This window comes from Ailuropoda melanoleuca, chromosome 8, assembly GCF_002007445.2.
Source record: "Ailuropoda melanoleuca isolate Jingjing chromosome 8, ASM200744v2, whole genome shotgun sequence".
Lineage (NCBI taxonomy): Eukaryota > Metazoa > Chordata > Mammalia > Carnivora > Ursidae > Ailuropoda > Ailuropoda melanoleuca.
In genome coordinates this window covers 102,961,915-102,983,315 of record NC_048225.1, presented here as the reverse complement: position 1 = coordinate 102,983,315, position 21,401 = coordinate 102,961,915, and the positions used below count along the sequence as shown (strand labels likewise).

General features: G+C 53.6%; 1 protein-coding gene across 1 annotated transcript; it reads right to left on the bottom strand.

Moving 5' to 3' along the window:
* Positions 1-834: 834 nt before the first annotated feature.
* Positions 835-14,739, bottom strand: PRELP (proline and arginine rich end leucine rich repeat protein). Its single transcript, XM_002918187.3, has 3 exons — positions 14,561-14,739; positions 5,732-6,711; positions 835-3,450 (listed from the first exon to the last, which is right to left on the bottom strand). Exons 2-3 carry the CDS (start codon positions 6,693-6,695, stop codon positions 3,275-3,277), a joined length of 1,140 nt encoding a protein of 379 aa, XP_002918233.1. The 5' UTR covers positions 6,696-6,711; positions 14,561-14,739; the 3' UTR covers positions 835-3,274.
* Positions 14,740-21,401: the final 6,662 nt, after the last annotated feature.

Genomic DNA, 21,401 nt, shown 5'->3' with positions numbered 1-21,401 from the left:
CATTCTGGTGTCCCTCCACGGGGGTGGAGGCCCCCTCCACCATGCTCTTTGTCCGCTGTGTCACTACAAACACTTAGGACACGGGGTTACTCCACGGGCTTTCCCCTTTCCCAAGCTAAGACTTCCTCAAGGGCACGGACCAGGATGTTACCTATCCTTGAATTCTTAGCCGGGAACCTCGCTCGCAATCAAGGTCTACTGAAAACCTCCTGAGTTGAACTAAAGCAGGTGTTAAGGAGGCAGAGTGGGAGGACAGGGCAGCATCTGGCAGTTTTCATTCTAAAGAAAACTGGGGGGGGGGGCACGGAGGATCACAAACTCACTTCCAGAATCAACCTTCTGTCTGAAGATAGACTTCCGGGCACCAGGTCCATGCCCTTCTGCACGGCCTGGAGAACCTTTGCTCTTAGCCCCTAATATGGCTCTGACCTAGTTTGTCTTCCTTACGCTGCAGCCCCGCCACTAGGCTGTAAGTTGCACTTGGTGGGAAATGGTGACTGTTGTGTGTCTTTCAGCATCTGGCTCTGCATTGGGCATTTGGGAGACCCTCCACAGTTTGATATCTGTGGTTTGAAAGATTCTGAGCCTCTGGGCTTCAAATGTAGCTATCGGATTTCTGATCTGACCTTAGGAATAATTTTTCATGACGGTTGTGAGTTTGGGGGAAATTTGCCAAGAGGTTTTGGAATTTTTTTCTTAAGAGTTTCTTAGGAATGGGATCCTTTCTCCACCCATCTCCTTGGAGCCAGGTAAGAGGTGGGAGGTGGGGGGAGAAGGATGCAAGAGAACTTCAAGGTATTCTTGACTTGTTCATGCTGTCAAGTTCATGCAGGATATTTTTCATATTCCTTTATTTCCTCTGCTGTGAAGCGTGTTGGAGTGTAAAAGTTGTTTCACAAAGTTAACATGGCTTTGGAGAAAGAACAGATACACATAGAGTGACCTACACATCTACTCGCACACCTGTCTCCGCAGGTGCCAATGGCACTGAAAGAATGAACTCATGTGTGGAGGAGGGGCTTCCTGAAATCCCCGGATGTCAGCACATTTTGTGTGTGTGTTGGGGGGGTTGTTGCTTAAAGACGACTTCACCTGAATCCTCTCTGGCTTATAGCTGCAGGGAGCAATGGAGGAAGCAGACTTTGTCTAGATGGGGTGATGGGATGATGGTGATTGTTTTGCTGCTGAAATAAAACAGTTGAGGTTTGCAGGAGCAGAAATGTGCCCTGCCCCCAGGGGGACCCCAGGCATCTGCCAGGCAGAGGTCGCAAGGTGTGAGGACAGTGCGGAAGCGGGGCTTATCCAGGCCTTAGCCAGGCTGCTTACAGCCGTGACCATATATTGACTTTAAGCAGGAGCCTTGGAGAAACCAGCAGCAGCCAGGAAGACGGGGCAGTCACATGGGAGCATGAGGAAGGAGACTACGAGGAAATGGGCCCCGTTTTCTGTAAATGAGCAAAAGAGAGAGATGAGATAGACTATAGTAGGAATTTCTTGAAGTTAGGGACCTAGCTTAATCCAATTTCTTAAAAATCTCTGGAACTTTTCTCAGCCTCATGAGGCTGGGCCCTGTGTCCTACTTATTTCTAGAATATCCACCTTCCCCCCTCCCCAACATATACACTAGGGAGCTGTAGAGGGGCAGTATCTCCTAGAGGAATGAAGGAGAAGGGGAAGGTGAATGAACCCCGTAGGGTCCAGGCTCTGCTTGGAGGCTGGCCAAGCCACTCACCTGGCCCAGGCAGGGAGGGGAGGGGATTTTCAAGGGGAGAGACAGTCCATATAGGGAATAAATTACTGAAAGGGGCAGGGATAATAGATAATCAGAACATGGTGTGAAGAGTGGAGCCGCAGACTAGACCGTGAATGCTGGACGACCTGGACGGGGCATCTTATCCACCCCCTTGGTTTCCAGACATGGGGGCTGAGGACAGAAGGGACCGGCAAGGTCAGACAGCAGACAGGAACAAACTGTATCCTCACCTGGGTTCCTGAAGGTTCCCACTTGTGCTCACTCATGATGGGAATCAGTCCCCGGCCTCAATGCCTCTGTACCTTTGCACCCTTTACATCCCAGAGGAACTACTGTGCACATCGCCCATGGCTCTTGAAGTTGGAACCTGAGGCCAGCTCCTTGACCTTGTAAAACCATCCCAAAGAGAGGCGAGGAGGAAGACCGGAGCCAGCTGTGACCTGTACCAGCCACCAGGTGTCACTGATGTGTCGGCCTTAGAGGGGGAAGCCCATCTGTGCTGGTGGAACAGGCTTCTGGGAGATTCCCGGGGGCTCCGCCCCTTCCAGAGCACTTTCTCAGGAACAGCTTCCGGGCTTTGGACAGGATTGGGCCATCCACACTGATAGAGAACAGATGGTGGGGCGGGGCTGGTGGCTCTGTACCCTTCACTATGGACACCGTGTGGCCCAGGGCATCAGGCCTCTTGTCTAGACTGGCAAGGGGGCTGCAGGACTCATCTGTACCCACAGGGGCCCAACCCTGGGGCTCTGATTCCCAGCCCTCTCCCCCTGGCTGATTCCTAGGTCCCGGAGCTATTCTTCTCTTTGACTGTTGCTTCTTGCTCTTACTCTTGACATAGAGAGGCCCAGCCAGAAGGGTGTGTGCTGAGGAGAGCCCCAGCTAGGCCTGTGAAGAGACTGCCAGCTGCAGGCGCTTGCGGGAACCCTGACCCTCCACCCTCCTTCAGCCATTCCCTTGCACTTCCTTGCTGGAGGACATGGGCTGGTAAAGAGCCAGCACAACGTCTGGTGCCAGCGAGCAGGGCGGTGGAGCAACAGTTCTGGAAGACGGGATCCGTGGCTAAGGGGCCTGTAGGGGCTGGAGCTGCCCATGATGTTGGAGCCTCCAGCAGGACTTTCCAAACCTCACCTCTGGGCTGCTCCTGACCACCTCCTGCTTGCTTTGACCAGGACCAAGTTCCAGATGTCATCCCACAGCCCCGACTTACCCAGGAGTGACAGGGTAGAGGAGGAGAGAAGAGGATATCTTTAGACACACCTCTGTGCTTCTGGGGCCAGAAGTGTGGGTGGGCAGTGGGGGTCTTTGAGCTGGATGAACCAAATCAAGCCCTTAGAAGTCTTGCTCTAGAAGCCCCAGGTGTCGCAGAGTATGTGGCTAGATCCTGCCTCGGGAAGGTGGGATGAGAAAGGCAAAGCTGGGAGTGAGAAAGGAAGATAGAAGACACAAATGGTGGGCACAGGCACCCGGGCCACCAGCATTCAAGTGCGGTCAGAGGAGATCCGGGGGGCGGAGTAAGGCCTAAATGACCACGGACTGCAGCAGACGGAAGCACATCATGAGGTCCAGTGGGATGGGTGGCTTCAGGTGGTTCCCGTCCAGCCGCAGGTAGCGGAGGTGTGGCACATTCTCCAGATCCGAGGAGAAGTCATGGAAGGCAACTAGATCGTTGGGGCAAATCTGGGTCCCATTGATCTCTGTGGAGAAAGAAGGGAGAAGTCAGCAGGCAAGGTGGGTGGGGGGTTGGGACAGGTGGGGCTGGAGGCAAAGATGAGGAGGGAGAAGGGGGTAGACCACTGAGGATAAGAACTGGAGTTCTCTTCTCTGGAATGGGCTGACCTTGGGAATGTGTGACCAAGGGTGAGTCAACCCTACCCCGCAGCCCCACCCCTGCCCCGGCTCACTTTACTTATTTGTAGAATGAATTAAGTCAGAACCAATCAACCATTGTTATTGGAATCATGGAGCAAGTACACTGTGAGCTGGACCTTCAGAGATGGGTGAGACCACAGCAGGTGGAGACATGGCGGATGGTGTTCTGCTAGAGTGACCTCCGATTTGAAGGAGGTGGTAGGGGCAGTGAAGCTCCTGGCTGAATCCAGGAGCAGTAAATCACCCAGTGAGCTGTCCCAGGGAGGTAAGCTGGACAGGTGAGCCGTAGCCACCTGCATGGTAGGCTTTCCAATGGAAAAGAAGATTCCGCTGTGTCCTTCACCTCAAGACGTGAGGTGAGATGACGTCAGGTTTGTTATCTTCTGAGTTCCTTATTCCCCCTCAGTCCTGCCTCTTTCGTCATCTGTGGCGTCAGCATTGCTGTTAGTGATATCCTTCTTCTTCTTGATCTTCCTCCTCCTCTCTCTTCATCATTGAAGTAGCAGGAAATCGGTGGATTTTCTTCTCATGTGACTTTGGACTGTCACCTACCGCCCCGACATTTAGTTCCCAAATCTGTGAAATGGTGAGAATGGGTACCTGCCCCTCACCTCAGAGGAGAGGCTGTTGGCAGAGGCATCGTGTAGACTGCAAGGACAGGGCAGGGGGCAGCTTTGAGATCGTTGCTGAGAACACGGCTATCACACTGACCTAGAGCTGGCTCCGTCCACTCTGTCCGTCCGTGACACAGGAGACAGGCTGGGCGCAGGGGATACAGGTGGGGGGGGGTGATTTTTTGACCTCAGCTTCAAAAGGCTGGATATCCCCTAGCAGCCTGCCCTTCTATGCCCTGATAGAGACCTGCCGGCCATTGAGTAAGGTATTCTTTCTGCCTGGATTTTCGGTTTATCTAGCTTTTGGGGTAATGTGTTCCATCAGTTCACTACCTGCAGGACAGAATGAAACAGTTTCCCCTTTTCCTGAATTTGTTTTTTGCAAGCTTTAAAAAAAGCCCTCCCTTACTTCCTATAATTATCCCAGAGGAGCGAACGAGCCTGTTCTCCCATCCATTTATTTCAAGATTTTCAACAATCTCATTTGTAGAATTGCAACAATCTCTTTCTCACTCTCTGGCTTGGAAACTGAGGATTCCTAATATTATCTTAGGGGTGCTGCCCTTTCCCCTTGGTCCCCTACAACCCTATAGCTGCTACATTCCTGGTGTGGATGGAGCCTGGTTTTGTTCAAGGACCAGATAACATTTTCTCTTTGTTTTAAAGATTTCTGTCAATGCTCTGCTCAGAGCTGACATTGTTGATTGAAGCAAAACTAGGACTTCCAGCCTCTTCTTCTGGGCTGTAATTTTTACCCCAAGCCCAGGACCCTATAAATGTAGCTTAGGCAAATTCTGTCTTAAATGTGCTCTTATGTGATGAGATATTCCAGCCTTCCAGCTAGATTCGGAGAGCACCTGCCCCCTGGCATATCCCTCTGGCTGCCACATCTTCACCAGCTGCCTCCCCTGAGTACGTAGCTGTCTGGCTGCGTACATCTTTCAGAGATTCTTCAAAACCTAGGCTCAGCCCTCCTCTCACAGCTGCCAGCTTGTGCCGGGGCCAGGGCCAGGACATTTCAGAGTAGTGACATTCAGAACATGTCACTGTTCTGCTTTCACGAGAATGCCTGGGACCGCAATCCATGTCTACCCTACCCGTAGATCTCGAGGGCAGAGAAGCTGGGGCTAGCGAGAAGGGACAGAGGAGGAAAAGCTGTTACCCTCCAAGCTTGGTGTTCTGGGCGCTTTATGCATATCAACCTATTAAATCCTCATGTCCACTTTGTGACCGAAGGTGGTGTTCCCATTCTTACTTTACAGATGAGAAAACTTCCCAGAGAGGTGAAATATTTGTTCAAGGTCACACAGATAGTAAGTGGCAAGGTCAAGATTTAAAGTCCCGTGCTAAACTGCGTGGTTTTTTGCTCTACCCATTCCCCCCTCCCCCCACCCCAAGCTCCTAGAAAGGATTGAGGCAATGAGAGCCTCCATTTCCCTGGCCGTGGCTGTGGCCGTGGCTGTGGCCGCGGCCCCGCCCCGCCCCCACTCACTCTCTATGCTGTTGTTGTTGAGGTACAGGTGCTCCAGCTTGTTGTTGATGGCGGGCACGCTGCTGATCTTGTTGTGGGACAGGTGGAGCACGAGCAGGTTGGAGATGTTGAAGGAGTTCTTGGGGAGCCCCCTGTCCGACAGCCTGTTGTAGTTCAGGCGAATGAAGGCCAGGTTGGGGAAACCCTTGAAGTAGCCATTAGGGATGGTCTCGATCCGGTTGCTGTCCAGGTAGAGCTGGTGAATGGCCGTGGGCACCTTGGGCGGCATCTTTCTCAGGATGTTGTGGGCCAGGTTGAGCTGCATGAGGTTCTTAAGGCCCTGGAAGGTGTCGGGCTTGAAGACGCCGTCGCTCAGCTTGTTGTGCTGGAGGTCCAGGAGCAGCAGGCTGTCCAGCTTGCTGAAGACGCCGGGCGGGATCCTAGAGATCTGGTTCTGGCTCAGCCTCAGCTGCTCCAGGTTCCGGGGCAGGGCCGAGGGCACCTCTTCGAGCTGGTTCTTCTCCATGTAGAGGAATACCAGGCTGGGCAGTTTCTCCAGTACCTTCTGGTCTATCTTGCGAATGCGGTTGTTATCCAGGTTGATCCACCTCAGGCCCGTGGCGTTCTGGAAGGACTCCACTGGGAGCTCGGTTATGAAGTTGTTCTGCAGATAGAGGTAATGGATGCGGGGTGGGATGACGGGGACCTTCCGGAGGTTGCGGCTGTCACAGTAGAGGGCAGACGGGAAATCCGGGGGGCAGTAGCACTCCCGGGGGCAGTCAGGGAAGACAGAGGGAGGGCCTGGTGGGAGGGGAGGGGGCAGGTCTGTAGGCTCCGCTGGCTCATGGGGCTGAGGAAAGCTGGGTGTGGGCCTGGGTCTGGGCCTGGGCCTGGGCCTGGGTCTTGGTCGTCTCGTCAGCTGGCCTTGGGCCACGGAGGCCAAGAGGAGGAGAAGTGGGAGGAACCAGCAGAGGGACGACCTCATGATCCAGGTGACGCACCTGCGGGGAGGAGACACGGGAAGTCATTAGCCTTCTGGGCCTCCAGAATCAGAGGCCCTGTCTTGGCAGGCGAGTTGGCCAGGATGGGCTCCAGGGGGGCCGTGACAGAGACCTGTCGAAGCATCTCTTCGTCTGCTGTATCCAGCAGGTAAGAAAATAACAAGGGTCTGGACCCCCGGCCCCCAGGCCTAGCCTGCTCTGGTGAGGGTGAGCCATCCTGGCAGAAAGCACGTCGGCTGTGAATGAGGAGTGCTGGAGCTTGCTGGAGAAGACCCGTAACCTCTCTGGCGCTGGGTCTTCCCACTTGCAGTATGAGCAAATCATCCCTTTTTCTATAAGAGGGACGTTAGGAGATATGAAGCATAGAGTCCTAAATGGTCCATCTGGAAGGGTCCTTAGAGATCCCATAATTCAGTGGTTTTCAGACTGTGCCCCTATTTCTGTGGCATCCCCTGAGGGAGGGACGCTGAGTGGGTGGCCCTGGGGCACCCCCACCTCACTCCTGTGCCAACCTGAGTAGCTCTGTGTTTTTAAATCTGTGACATAGAGAGGTTGGGCCAAAGCATATATTTGAAAGAAGTGCCGCGTTGCTAAAAATGGTTTGGAATCCACCAGTCAAGCCCAGATTCTACTGTTGGCAGAAACTGGGGCCTGGGGGGGATGAAGTGGCTGCCCAGGCCAGGAAGCTATAGAACCGCAAGCCCGGGACAAAAACCCAGGTCTCCTGCCTTCCAGAGCAGGGCTCGCGGAGGTCCTGGGAAGGAAGGACCGTGCTGGAGACACGTTTGTGTCTTGTGTCTGCCCCTGCTTGTTCCTCACGCCCGCGCTCAGCGCAGGGAACGCGGCTCTCCCCGGCCAGAGGCGCACAGGAATTTCTCCCCAGATGTGGAGGCTCCTGGGAAAATAAACTGGGCGGGGATCAAAAGCTGTGGGGACATCACTTTCATTTCTTCTGACATGGTCTCGCCGCCCCTATATCCAGTGGAGCTGGTGGCGTTGAGACGGGATATGAAGAAGAATTTCCTGCCGGCCCCTGTGACACAGTGAACAGGTCACTGAGGGCTATTTTGGGGACGTGCTCCCCAGTGGCTCTGATGAGGCTTCAGATAGGATCGTGTGGGTTGAGTTGAATTAAGCTGGAGAAACAGCGAGAGGGCCAGGGCTGCCGGCAGAGGGGCCACATGTCAGCTTCCTCCCCTTGCCGGGGGCTGGGAGGGGTGCAGGCAGGGGTGTCCTGCACCCTCTCCTCCACCGGGAGGTCAGCGCGATGATGGTGCTCCCCTCCGGGCTGCAGCCGGAGTCCCTGTTCCCACACTGCTTCCCCTGGCCCTCTTGCTGCTTCCGCACCTCGAGGTGGTGTCTGCCCCTCCACTCCTGGGGTCTGGGGATATAGGCTTCCTGGGGTTCTCTGACAGCTGCATCTGGACCCTGGGAACCTGCCCCTGTGCCAGGCCTCTCGCTGGCTTTCCTCTGAGCCCACATCAGCTTGCACTCCGCCCTTCGCTTCTTGCTGGCTTTGCTCAAAGGAAGGTGATAGAAGCCTCACCAGCTTAGTCCTAGGCCTGGGGCTCAGGAGGCACTGAATGTGACAAGAAAGGTGCAGAGGGCAGAGCTCAACCCTGGGGCGTAGAGGGTGTCTCCCTGCACCTTGCACACACACCCTCCACACCTAGCCTGCTGTCTCATGCACACACACACACACACACACCTCCCTGCACCACACACGTAAGCAAACCCATGTTCACATGTCCCCTGTGTGCATGTATGTGAGTCCTTACATAGGACTCTGAGAATGGGAAGGATAGAGGGAGAGAGGGAGGGAAGGAGGGAGGGAGGGAGGGAAGGAAGGAGGGAAAAAGGGAGGAAGGGAAAGAGGGAGGGGGGAAGGAGGGAGGGAAGGAGGGGAATGAGGGACAGAGGGAGGGAGTTGGGGAAGGAGGGTCAGAAGAGAGGGGGAATGAGGGAGACAGGGAGGGAGGGAGGGGGAAGGAGGGACAGAAAGAGGGGGGAATGAGTGAGAGAGGGAAGGAAGGAGGGAGGGAGTGAGGGAAGAAGGGCAAGAGGGAGGGAGGGAAGGAGGAAAAGAGGGAGGAAGGCAGGGAAGGAGGGAGAGAGGGAGGGAGGGATGGAGGGAAAGGGGGGAAGAAGGGGGGAATGAGGGAGGGAAGGAGGAAGCGGGGAGGGAAGGAGGGAAGAGATTGTCCTGGAGCCTCTGTGATTCTTCCTCTCCCTCTAAGGGAGTCTCTCCCCAGAGAGGCCTCTCCAAGGGGGACCCCGGGGCCATTTCCCTAGGCCTCCTCTCACGAAGAAGAAGGACCGTTCTGTTAGATTCTCGGCTTTACCTCCCGCTGAGGATCCAACAGGTCCCACAAGGACTGAAAAGAGCAGACACTCATTGTAACTTGAGTCTTGCTGCCGGGCCCCACACCACTTAGGACTGGTGAACTGTGAATTAATATTTCATAGGCCCTGTAATTTTCTTGAAAATAGCCCAGTCATATACGTTTTAAGGGGGTGGTTAAAGCATTAGTATGCTGAACACAAACATTTTTTAAAGCCCCAATTTCTGTGACCCTATTTGTTTTGGCATTTCTTTATTTTCCGATTACCTGGGAGCCCAAAATAAGCCAGACATCCCTCGGAACATGAAGCTCTGTTTCAGGGAGGCTGCCCCGCACTGGCTGCGGGGCTCCGCATCGCCCTTCCTTTCCTTTGTCACCAGAAGCAGCTACCAGCTATTGGGCCTTGAGGTAAGCAAGTAAAACTTGTTCAGAACTTCCAGCAAAGCCGCCCTGTGGCTCTATGACTGGGCAGCCGGCCTTGGCTCGCGGGGTCTGGGGGGGGGGGTGCTCAGGGCCTGGCAGCCCTGGTGCTCAGGGTCAGGAGGGACAGACTCACTGGCCGGCCTCCTCTCCTTCCATCCACAGTGAGCACGAGTCTTCCCCATCCCCAGCTCCTGTGCCAGACCCTTCGGGAACTTCTCTTATCTTCCCCGCCCATCCCAGCCCCAATCCCCAACCTGCCTTCTGACCCTTTTACATTCCAAAGCTCTGAGGCTGGCTAAGCTCCTCTCAGAGCCACGAGGAGATTTCGGAGATTTCGGAGGAAAAGTTCTCTTGCCTGTTCCATAGAGAAACACTGCATCTGCTCAGCTTCCCTTCTCTAAGCCCCAGGGCTCAACCACTCTCCACTCTGTGTTTGTGTGTGTGTGTGTGTATGTGTGTGTGTGTGTGCACGCCCATGCTTCTTTCTTGAGAAAATGAAGTTCATTTCTAAGGCTTTTTTCATTGGGCAACGCCTCTTCCTGCTGGAGCCTGAGTGTCCAGGGGGAGGTCCTGACCACAGCCATTGCTCCCGTGGGCCTCAGAGAGGTCCTAAGTCCCCGAAAGCAGAATCTGTGTGACATGTGACTGGGGTGGAGGTCCCTGGACTCCCAGGGGAGTCATGACCCTCCCCATAAAGCCTGAAGAATTTTCCTGCCTTCCAGAACCTTCCATCCAATCAGAAACTCCCTCAGGGTGGGTCCTGAGTGTGTACGATTTTTAAATATCGTATCCTTTTGCAGGCACACCTCCCCACCCCCAGCTTTGCACTGGGCGGTGGTCCCTGCCCCGTCAGCCGAGTCCTGTGAGCCAGCAGCATGTTCTGGGCACCAGCATCGGCTCAGGAGAGCTGCTGCTCCATGGGGGCAAAGCCCAACCCAGCATTCACTCCCTCACTTCGGAACGTTTCCTGCGAGAGTTCTCAGTTCGAATTTCCGTTCCAAGGATTGGAGATCTGGGCTTGCATACTGGCTCGGACCCTCCTCCCCAGGCTCTTCATTTGTGTGAGGATGAAATGAGATCACACACATGAAGGCATGTTGTAGAGCAGAAGATCTCTACCAACGGCAGGGGGATCGTTTATTCGCCTGTTTCTTTATTAAAGAGCGGGTTCTCTAGGGAGACTGATTTTTAAAGTGAGACAGCCCTCATCCTGACCTGGCTGGTGAATTCATTCATCGAAGGCTCCAACGGCCAGGACTAGTGTAACGTTGAGGCTCAGGGCAGGGCTGGGTTGAAGTTCACGTGGGTTGGGCAAGTCAGTACAGGCAAGTTTAAGGGTAATGGGCTTTGCATGCAGAGTCTGGAATTGGGATTGGGCTGGGGGTAAGGTTGGGTGTGTCTCCCTGGGTTGAAGAAGGATTACTCCCCAGTACAGTTGACCCTTGAACAACACGGGTTTGAACATCGTGGGTCCACTTACATGCAGATATTTTTCAGTAAATATATGTACAGTCCTATACATGTGTTTTCTCTTCCTTATGATTTTTTAAATCACAATTCTCTAGCTTACCTGATTTTAAGAATGCAGTGTATATAACACGTATAGCATACAGAATGGGTGTTAATCCACTATTGATGTTATTGGTGAAGCTTCTGGTCAGTGGCAGGCTATTAGTAGTTAAGTTTGGGGGGAATCAACAGTTACATGCAGATTTTTGGCTGGGTCAGCCGTACTCATTGGCAGTCTTGTTCTTGTCAGATTTCCTGCCTAGTTGGTCACCCCTACACCTCCACGGCTTAACTCAGCCAGTCACCCTGTCGTGAAGAATGGGGTGCCCCCGGCCCCAGGCCACACCCATGGACATTGGGATGACCCTCTTTCTTTGTTCCCTTCTTTCTGTTCTACACTCAGACTTCTGAAAGCTGTCCTGCTCCCTCCATCTCTTCCTGAAGCCCAGAAGGAGGCTGGAAGCTGGGAGAATCGGGTGGTCATTTGGTAGCAGAGGCTTTGAGACAAGCCTCCCTCCCGCTCCAGGCGGCTTTGCGCCCCTTTCAAGGCCTCAAGCAGGGCTCGTGTGGCCCTCAGGGAACGAAAGGGCTGATGAGTTCAACACACTATTGATGCAGCTGCCCCCTTCCTGGGGGTGAATCTGTATAAGGGGAGCCTGGCTGGGGCAGTGGGGCTACTAGGCAGAGGGTGAGGGTTCTCGGCCCGTCTTCCATTACCTAGTTACATGACCCTGTCTTCAGCCTCAGTTTCCTTACCTGTAAAACGGGGATTACATTTCCTACCCCTATATTCCTCACCCAGTTGTTGTCAGAAAAAGTGTGATAAACGACTTTAAAATGAACCGCAGATCAAAAAATACTAAGAATAAATATAACACTATTATGGAGAGACCATCTGTCTCCCCAGCGTCTACCACAAGGCAAAGTGTAAACAGAGTGAAGTTTTTTTGGCCTGAGGCCACTAGTCCAGAAGAGCACGTTTTTCTATTCCAACGGAGTAGGGACAAAATGGGGTGAGATGGCTGTCCTCCTCTGACAGCCTGTCGCCTCACCATATCCTTCATTCGCCTCCAACCCCCAGTATCTCTAACCCCTGAAGAAAGCCTAGAAGAATCTGTCTGATGCCTTGAGCACTCATGGATCTGGGTCCCAGCCCTGCAAGTCTTCAGTTGCTTACTCGATATGCTTGGGCAAACCTCCTCCCCTCTACTGAGCTCTACTGTCCTCATCTGTAAAGTGGGCGTAGTAACACCATCTTATCAGATTGTTTTGAGGGTTCAATGAGTGAATGTGTTGAAAGTGAGTGCTCAGTGAACGTCAAGCTGCTGTTGACATATTTTCAAAGTAATGGGTCTCTTTCCCTTCAGCTTGGCCAGAGGGCAGCCCTGCCCTTCATCCAGAGGCAGGGATTCTTGTAGGGGGATACTGGCTTCTGGATTTCCTCCAGCTCTTCCACGCAGAGCAACGTCCTCCCTTTGGGATCTGTGAGACCACACTTGGGTCTTAGAACCATCTAGTTGGAGAGACCATAGAAGCCCCCAGCCACCTGGGGGAAGGCTCATTTTGTCTTTTCAATTCACTAACTTCTCCTGAAGGCTTTCTGTAGCAGGTGAGGGGATGCTGGCCAGTCTCACCTTCTCAGCTGGCTCTGGAGCCCCTGTGATCCCTGACTTATCCTCCCAACTTTTTGCACCTGGCTTTTTTGCCCCTTCTAGCCATGACATGCTTCCCTCACCTGCCCAGTAAATGGGGCTGCCCACCAAGGAGGGGCAGGAGGAGGAATACCGAGCTTGGTGTTCAGCCTGTCCTCTCTCTGAGCATATCAGGACAGACAGCTGTTGGGCAGGGGGAGAGGGGATCTAGAAGGAACGGGGGAGGACCCAGTCCATTGCCCAGGGCAGGTGGATTAGCAAGTGTGAGGGAACATATGCTCTTTGGAATTATCTTGGAGGGACTTTCTGGGATGCTTCCTATGATGTGGTTGCCGGGGCTTGCAAGGAGAGGCGGGGGAGAGCCCACAGCAGATCCGCCCTTTTCCTTCAGGTGCTTGCTCCCACTGTCCAGAAGAGGGTGGCCCATCGGGGACACTCTGGAGCTCCTCCACCGGACGGTTCTTGTCCAGGGAACCACACGGCCCTTCTGCCCAGCTAACACTGCCCTGAGTCCTGGGCTCTTCCGTCCCAGCATGGGTCTCTCTCAGGCCCCTGATACAGGTTCTCAAACCCTGGCTGACCGTCAGGAACCCCTCAAGTATTAAACAATAGATTCCTGGGCTCCATCCTGAAGGTCTGGAGTGAGGGGTCCAGACATCTATATTTTTAGTAAGCGCCCCTACCCCCACCCCACCCCAGGTGATTTTGAAGATCAACTACATTTGTCAACCCTGATCTGCCCACCCCTACCTGCCCTGGGACAGCACTCTCCCTGCTGTTGCAGAGTTGAAGATGTGGGGAGGAGGGAGGGGCTACTTGGAAAGGAGACCCATTCAATGACCCACTTTAGTTTCCCCCCTCCCTGACTCAGGAATGACTGTCTTTTTGCCCTCTGCCACAACGATCCCTTGCCAACCTGGGATGATTTTGAAATTGCTTTAAAGAGAAGTCTTTTCTGGCTGCTTGCAGAAAAAATAAAATAGCTGCCCCCAGAGCTGGGAATTAGGACCTCCAAGTCTAGGAAGCTGGATTGCTTTCTTCCCTTTCTTTCCAAAAGCCAAGTGGTTTGGACCAGAGAGGGAAATTCAGAGCTACTGGGAAGATACTGTGCAGGTTGGAAAGGCACTTTTTTCTTCCTCCTACCCAATTAAGTTCTAAAGCATGAAAAAAACCCTCCTAGCCCCTGTACTGGTTCCTCTCCTCCCTCTCGGCCTCAACTCAGGACACATGATTTTCTTCTGGCGCTGCCATCTCAGTGGGAAGACGCACTTTCTCTTTACTCTTCCAGCTGGGGAAATATGTGAGAGTGTGAGAGACAAGATGGAGTGTGTGTGTGTGTGTGTGTGTGTGTGTGTGTGTGTGTGTGTGCAGGCGGCCAGTCTCTGCACTCTAGCTCTGCGGGTGGGATGCAGAGTGAAGATGAACGGACATCGTGCGTGTGTGTTGATGTGTGCGTGTGCAGCGAAAATGCAGCCTCCCTGGGACGTGTGTGTGCCCCTGTGGTGGTGTGTGACAGTATGTGGAAGGTGCAAAGAAATGGGTTCTAGAGTCGGGTTTCCATAGAAACACCTGCCGTGTAGGAATCCCTGTGCTACAGCCTGGTGCTACAGCGAACCTCTGAACCAAGAAAGTTGAACTTTTGCATCAAGCAAATGCATGAGCACAGAATGAGGGAGAGACGGTAGAGGAGGAGGGTGCAGAAGAAATGGGGATGACTCATTGGAGCTCATTTGAAAGATGTCTTTACGACATCAAAAGGAGAAAAGGTGGAAGGAAGAAAGGGAGGGAGGGAAGGAGGAAGGAAGGAAGGAAGGAAGGGAGGGAGGGAGAGATGGAGTCCAGATCAGTAAGGTCAGTTGGACAGAGTAGGAGGAAACCTGCTGGAGGAAGGGGTGTTCCCCCCCATCTCCCCACTGGGCTTACCTGCACACACCTGCCTCTCCTCTCAGCTGTGGGTTTAGTCCCCCGGCAAGGCAAGGCTCCCCCTCTTCCTCCCCCACCCTTCGGTGGAGCTGTGGCAGCAGAGAGCCAGCTAGAAGTTCTGATCTCCCAGTGGTGCCTGCCTGCTTGTGTTTGCCTGACTTTTCTTCTACCGGATTCTAGTGGGGTGGGGAGGTTAGGTTAGGGGGAGGGACAGGCAGATTGTAGGGAGGGAGGGGAAGGAGGAGGGAAGGGAGGGAGGGAGGAGGGAGGGAGGGAGCAGGGAGGGAAGGAGCAGGGAGGGAAGGAGCGAGCTTGGGAAAGGAGGAATGACAACAATAAAGTCTTTATTTGGCAGCCAAAACTCCCAAAGACTTCATCCACACACCATGCCCACTAACGGACTCGTTTTTAATAACATTTCCTTCTGCTGCTGCTGCTTCTGGGGGAGATTGTTTGACCCATGTTTGGAAAACAAGCCAAATTAACAGAGGAAAAAGGCATGAAAAGCAACCTCTGTACAGACCAGAGCTGCATAGCTGCGTCCAGCCCCGGCCGGTCCCATTTCTCCTGCTCACCATTGCCCTGCTTCTGATGCCTATCACTTCCCTGGTGTTAAATTCCCAAACCAGCGAGGGGTGTGGGATGTGTCCTCTGAACAGGGACCATCCTGCCCTTCCTCACCTTCTCTAGGAGGGTTATCAGGGAGTGGAGTCCTACTGTGCAATGAGCTGGCAGGGAGATGGCCTTGGTTTGGCTCCTGGAGGGATGCTCTGAGGACCAGAGAGGGAAGAGTCTGGCCTGGGGCTCACACAGCAAAGGCAGACAGAATTAAGATTTGATGTAAGACCTGAAGTCTCTGTCCCTAGCTCATGTGGACAGTATCAGTGTCTTCTTTCAACTCCTCCATACATCTCACGCTCAGGAGAGATCTGGGGGCTGTATGGTCCTCACACAAAGTACATGAGGAAATCCAAATACCCCCTCTCCACGTCCTCCCAGAAGACCATTCAAGTAAGACCGTCACTTTCCAACAATCCCCCTTAATTAAAAACTGTAACCCATTTGCGGCTAAGTAGTGACCAGCAAAACTTCCTGCCCACCCCCCCAGACAACTACTTAGAAAACTCAATGTTTACTTTTTCTGTCATCCTGGATAGAGCCACGGAACCTAGTGACAGTGAACTGCCTCCACCCGCCTCCAATCTGGGGTGGAGGAAGGAACCCTGACATTAGGGTCAGTGGCCCTGGGTTCCACCGCTTACAAGCTGTGCTGTGTTGGGCAAGTCAGAGATCATGTGACACCTCTGTGTCCTCATCTCCACTGCAGGGATGATACCTGCCTCACAGGGTTGGGAGGGTGCAATGCTACGTGTGGTCATTGTCACGGGTGTGTGACTTGCATCCATTTTCATGGAGTTCCATCCACATCCCAGAGTCCGTGTTCCTTGATGATGACCAACTCCAAGCCCTGTCAAGCCAGGGCTTCTCCCTCCCTCCCTCCTCTGTCCTATCCCAGGCTCTGCAGAGAGAATCAGAATGAAGCATACCGATGGCCAGGGGAATATTCTGGAATGTCAAGAGTAGAGTTTGCTAATTGGTGGCCTGTGGATCTAAAATGGCCTGAGGACCCGACATGTGTTTTGATAGCTCATTAACAAAAAAAAAACCTTTTTACTATGGCAAATTTTAAACATATACACGTTTACACATTACACAATAAATATTAATACATAACACACATTCCAGAATATTACTGATACTCAATATACCCAACAACCGGCTTCCACAATCACCGACTCCTGGCTCATCTTGTTCCATCCATGCTCTCCACTCCCACAAAACCCACTGGAATATTTTTAAGCATTGATTTTTCCCAAAGATTTTATTTATTTATTCTAGAGAGATAGCGTGAACGGGGGAGGAGCAGAGAGGAGGGAGAAGGAGGGGGAAGGAATCCCAAGCAGGGCTTGATCCCACGACCCTGAGATCCCGGGACCCTGAGATCATGACCTGAGCTGACACCGAGAGTCTGACGTTCAACAGACTGAGCCACCCGGTCGCCCCAGAGCGTTGATATTTTCAAAAATTGGATTTGAAGCTTTTAGGCAGAGAAAGCACTTCCCAGCTGAACACAATCACCATCCTTCGGTCCTGTCTTGGAGTTGACAGCCTAGATGACCTCGCTCAATTACTTCCCTGCCTGTTCCCCGAGATGTTTGAGGTCACAAGCCCTGGTCTAGGGGCAGCAGCTGAGAAATGAAGTGAGCTGGGACAAATCAGGGATGCTGTAAGGGAGAAGGTGGCAGGTTATCTCAGCCAACCTGCCTTTCTCATCCCCTCAACAGGGGACAAAACCACCTCCAGAGTGGGAGACAGGGGGCTGGGGTCTTGAGACCTGGCTTCGCCTTTCACACACTGCGTGACCTTGCAGAGGCCCCTCTCCCTCTCTGGCCTCAGTTCATCATCTGAAAATGCGAGGTTGTACTAAGTGACCTCTGAGTTCTCCTGCAGCCATAGCGTGAAGAGAGGCTGAGATTTGGGGTCAGGGCCCTGGGCTAGCATCTCGGTTCTGCTGCTCTAGCTAGTGGGCGGGCAGGTCTAGGGCCATTACCCATGTCCTGTCCAGGGCACCCCCGGGATAACTCGAGGGACATTGGAAACATCGGCTGGGGGAGCATTTTGTGGTTTACTGGCTTCAGAGAGCCAGAGCCTGAGACTCCTCCAGAAAGTGCTTCCTCTCCTGGAGTCCTGGGGACCTCAACTGGTATAGCTTCACCCCAAGGGAGGCATTTATCTCTTCCTGGCTGTCAAGGGCGACATGAGGACAACACTGGGGTAAGTGGTGAAAAGTCGGGATATGCTGGCTGTTGCTGCTTGCTCCTAGGCGGGGGCTGGGGCAGCTTGGTCCGGGAAAGATGTGGGGCAGAAAATTCAGGGAGAGAAGCAGCGGAGGGAGGCAGCGCTCCAATAGGATGGGCTGGAGTTACATTTACAGAGAACCTGGCCTCACTCACTCTTCCCACCCAGGTTGAAACTGTCTCAGAGCTCACTGCTTATTTGACCCGCACGGTAACTGCCGTCTTGTTACAAGCCGTGTATACTTGCAGCCCCAGAAGAAAGGGCATGACTGTGTCCGATCCTTTCCATCGGAACACAGAAGGGAGGCAGCTCGGGCTCCCCATCTCCCCACCACCCCGGGCCAGCCTCTGCCAGGAAGGAGCAGTGTGGCCCGGAGGAGTTTTGGCTCGGACTGCCCCGTGGTCATCAGGCACACAGAGGCTGGCCCTGCGACGGACCCTCGCCCCTCACCCACTGAGGCTCACAATATAGGGCGGCTGGGGGTCCTGGCAAGTGCAGAACGGACAGAAGCTGTGGGAGTCCTGTGGTCGCTTATCCCCCCCACCCAGCCTGGGGAGCCGGGGTTGCCTGGGGTAAGTGGGCTCCTGGCGGTTGAAGGCAGTATTCTGCTCATCATGGCCTAACCCACAGCCCCCGCCAGGGGCTTGGCATAGCCTGGGTGCTCAGTGGGAGTCCATTTCATCACCTTTAAGAGGGTTGAACAAGGAGATTCTCTGTGACTCCCTTTATAAAAAAATGTTATTTTTTGAATATGAATAGGTAATGCATTCTCTTGATTCAAAATCCGAAAGGTACAAAAGGTTGTACAAAGGACAGCCTTCTTCCCCGTCTGTCTCCCGATCCCTTAGTTTCCTCCAGAAGACAATCAGCACAGCAGCTCCTGTCTTGCTAGATTTATTTAATGCACGTACCGGCGACTTCTACAAGCAGCTGTGCCCTTTTATTTTCACGTAGTGGCGTATCTTGACGGTCACTCCACCCTGGTATAGAAGGCTCTCTCTCTTTCTCTCTCTCTGCCCAGCATTTACTTGACCAGTCCTTCCTGATGGGTGTTTGGTCCTCCTGCCCCATTTATAAGGTAGGCAGTGCCTAGCTGGGAGTCTCATGAGCTTGGGTCTGGTTCTGACTCTGCCTCCTTTCCACGTGAACTCGGTGGCCTTGAGCTTCTGGCTTGTCCTCTCTGAGCCTCTGTTTTCCCAGCTGTAGGTGACAGGTATCCACTGCGGGCCATCAACTCAGTGGTTCAGTTATTCTATAGTTTAACTTTCTTCTACCATTTCGCTTAATTTCCGAATCTGAGCGCTCATTTCATGCATGGTGGAAAACTTCCTCTCAGTCCTTTTTGGAATCCCTCCTCCTGGGTCTGGACAGTAGCTGGGGTGAGTTTATGGGGTGCCAGGGCCTGGGTGGGAGGGTGTCAGGTGGGGGCGAGCATTTCACCTGAGATGCTGCTGGCCACGCCCTTCATCCTGGGAGTTCCCTTGGCGAGCAGCCTTCTGGCAATTTCTAAGACTATGTACAGAGTTCAGAAACCTTCTGCAGAACTGTCATTTCCTCCTGGAGATAGGCTGGTGCCTGGCTCTCTGCCTGAGGCTCAGTTTCCACGGAACCCCACATTCTCCCCTGACCTGGCCCCAAGCAGGGGCCATTTCTTCTCTGTGCGGGGGAAGCTTCCTTGTCCGTCTTACTTCTAGCCAAGACACGGTGTCTCTGCTCAGAAACCCCCCAAGGGCTGAGGCTTGTGGAACATGGAGCCAAAGCCACTTGCAGGCTGCTTCCATCTCCTGTGTCCTCCGAGGCAGGGAGCACGGAGCTGGTCTGCTTATTCCAACCAGAGGGAAGGAGGGGCAAAGACAAGGAGGGAAGACAAAGGAGGGAAGAAATGGAATATCTGTTGGCCACGTGATGAACACACTAGGACAGAAGGACCTGAAGTCCCTGTCCACTTATTGTCCACCATCCTGTCTATGGGTTGTCAACTCTTGGGCCGGCTGAGCCGTCCCGCTATGCTGTCAGCTGGTGTAAGCAGATCACACTGACCTGGGGATGCCCGGTCAGCATTTCTTTTGGAACGCCTCAGGTGCTGGAGAAGCCAGGCTCACCTGAGTGGTGACGGCATCCTACCTTCCAAGGGGACATCTCCCAGGTTCCGGGATGCCTCTGTTGCCCCGCCATCATCCCATCCTGGAACTCTGGTCCAACTTAGTTTTATGTTGTGAAAATCACTTTCCCTAAGTCACAACACCTGGCTCTAACTTTCAGGTCCCAGGTATCATCTGAAAAGCCACCATGCCACCCCGCTCCATGCAAGAGAGGGCTGCGTCGTGACACCATCTCACAGAGGGCACACACGCTGCAGCCAGGTGACAATGACCAGCCTGTGGACATGTGTGGTCCGTTATGCCCTGTGTCACAAAGTCTAAGAGGGCAGGAGCAAGGCAGCCACCACATCTGGTCTTGGGGTCCTCACATCCACATGGGCACACAGCATCATCTATGAACTGGATAATAGTGACAGTGAGAGCTAAAGCTTGTCGAGGCTTACAGACGCCAAGCATTCTTCGCCATGTACAACTCTGGTCCTTACTCCACTCCATGAGGCAGGTGGCTGCTGTCACAGGTAGGACACAGAGACAGAGACAGCTACAGTACTCAAGGTCAGACATCTAGTAATGGCGGAGGTAGGACTTGAACCCGCGCTTTTCTGCCTCCCACGCTCCTGTTGGCGTACCTCTGTGCTCTTGCAATGATTACGATGCAAATCCTTGTGGATCATCGCCAGATCCATGCAGCTGGGCGTCAGGTATGTTCAACTCATGCAGGTTTAACGATCACCAAAAAAAATTTTTTTTGGTATGGAAAAGAAATCCTCACACGGGAAACTATGGAGAACCACTGATCCAGGACTCAGTTTCCCATTTCTAAAATAGAGAGTTAGTCTCGATTCTTCCTTGCTTCCGTACTGGCTGCCCGAGGTCTGTCAGGTCTATTTCCTTGACGGTTTTCGTGCCCACCACCCCTTTCCTGCCACGGCCCTGGACCACTACTGGAGCTGCCTTCCGGGGCTCCCTGCCATGCCCCTCCCGCTGTTCACTCCTCTGGCTCCTGCTAAGGCACAGATCTGCCCAGGTCTCCCCTCGGTGGCTCCCTGTCCCCACGATGGTCCCTACCCTATGCATAGCCGGTGTCAGAGTCGTCAGAGAGCTCTGATAAATGCCCCAAGGCCCCAACCTCTGAGATACCGATTCAGGCCGACCTGGATTCCTAAAGTCTGTCACCATGAGGGGTCTGGGCCCACACCCTGGGCTGACAACTAGGGGCACACGGAATGCAGCCCAAGCTCCATGCTCCAACCGCTGCATACCCCCCGCCCCAATTCTCAACCTTGAGGACCGTCTGGCAGCAACCAGGATGCCCCAAGCTAGTTTGTATCTACACATCTTTGCTCACGGCTCCTTCTGTCAAGACAGCCCCTTTTCCCCCAGGTGTTCTGTCTTCTAGAATGTTCTGCTGACAGCGCTCTCCTCTTCAGCTGGAGGGAGGGATGACCACTCTGTCCATGTGCTGTGGCTGTCCCCTGGTGTGTGGCCATCCCAGGATCTGTTCCACGTCCCTGCCCTCCTCTCTTCTCCTCTCAGCCTGCCTTACCAGCTCCCCAGGGGCCTGTGATGAACCAGATTCCTCCTTGGAGCCCGGGACCTGGCAGGGTTCTGACACATGGTAGGTGTTCTGTGTCCCGCGCCCTGGCCCCAGTGTGACCCTGCGGCAGTGAGCCTAGAAGCACTAGCACAGTCTCTCCTCCTTTGTGTTTGCCGAGTCGTTACAAAATGCTCCCGTGTGTGTTTCTGCAGCCCGCTCACTTTCTGATCTCTTTTCCAGGACCCACGAAGTGTGTTCTTTCCCAAGACACACATCTGATCGTGCAATTCCCTTGCTTATGATTTGGCAGCGTTTCTCAGCTGTTTGCGGAACAGAATGGAAT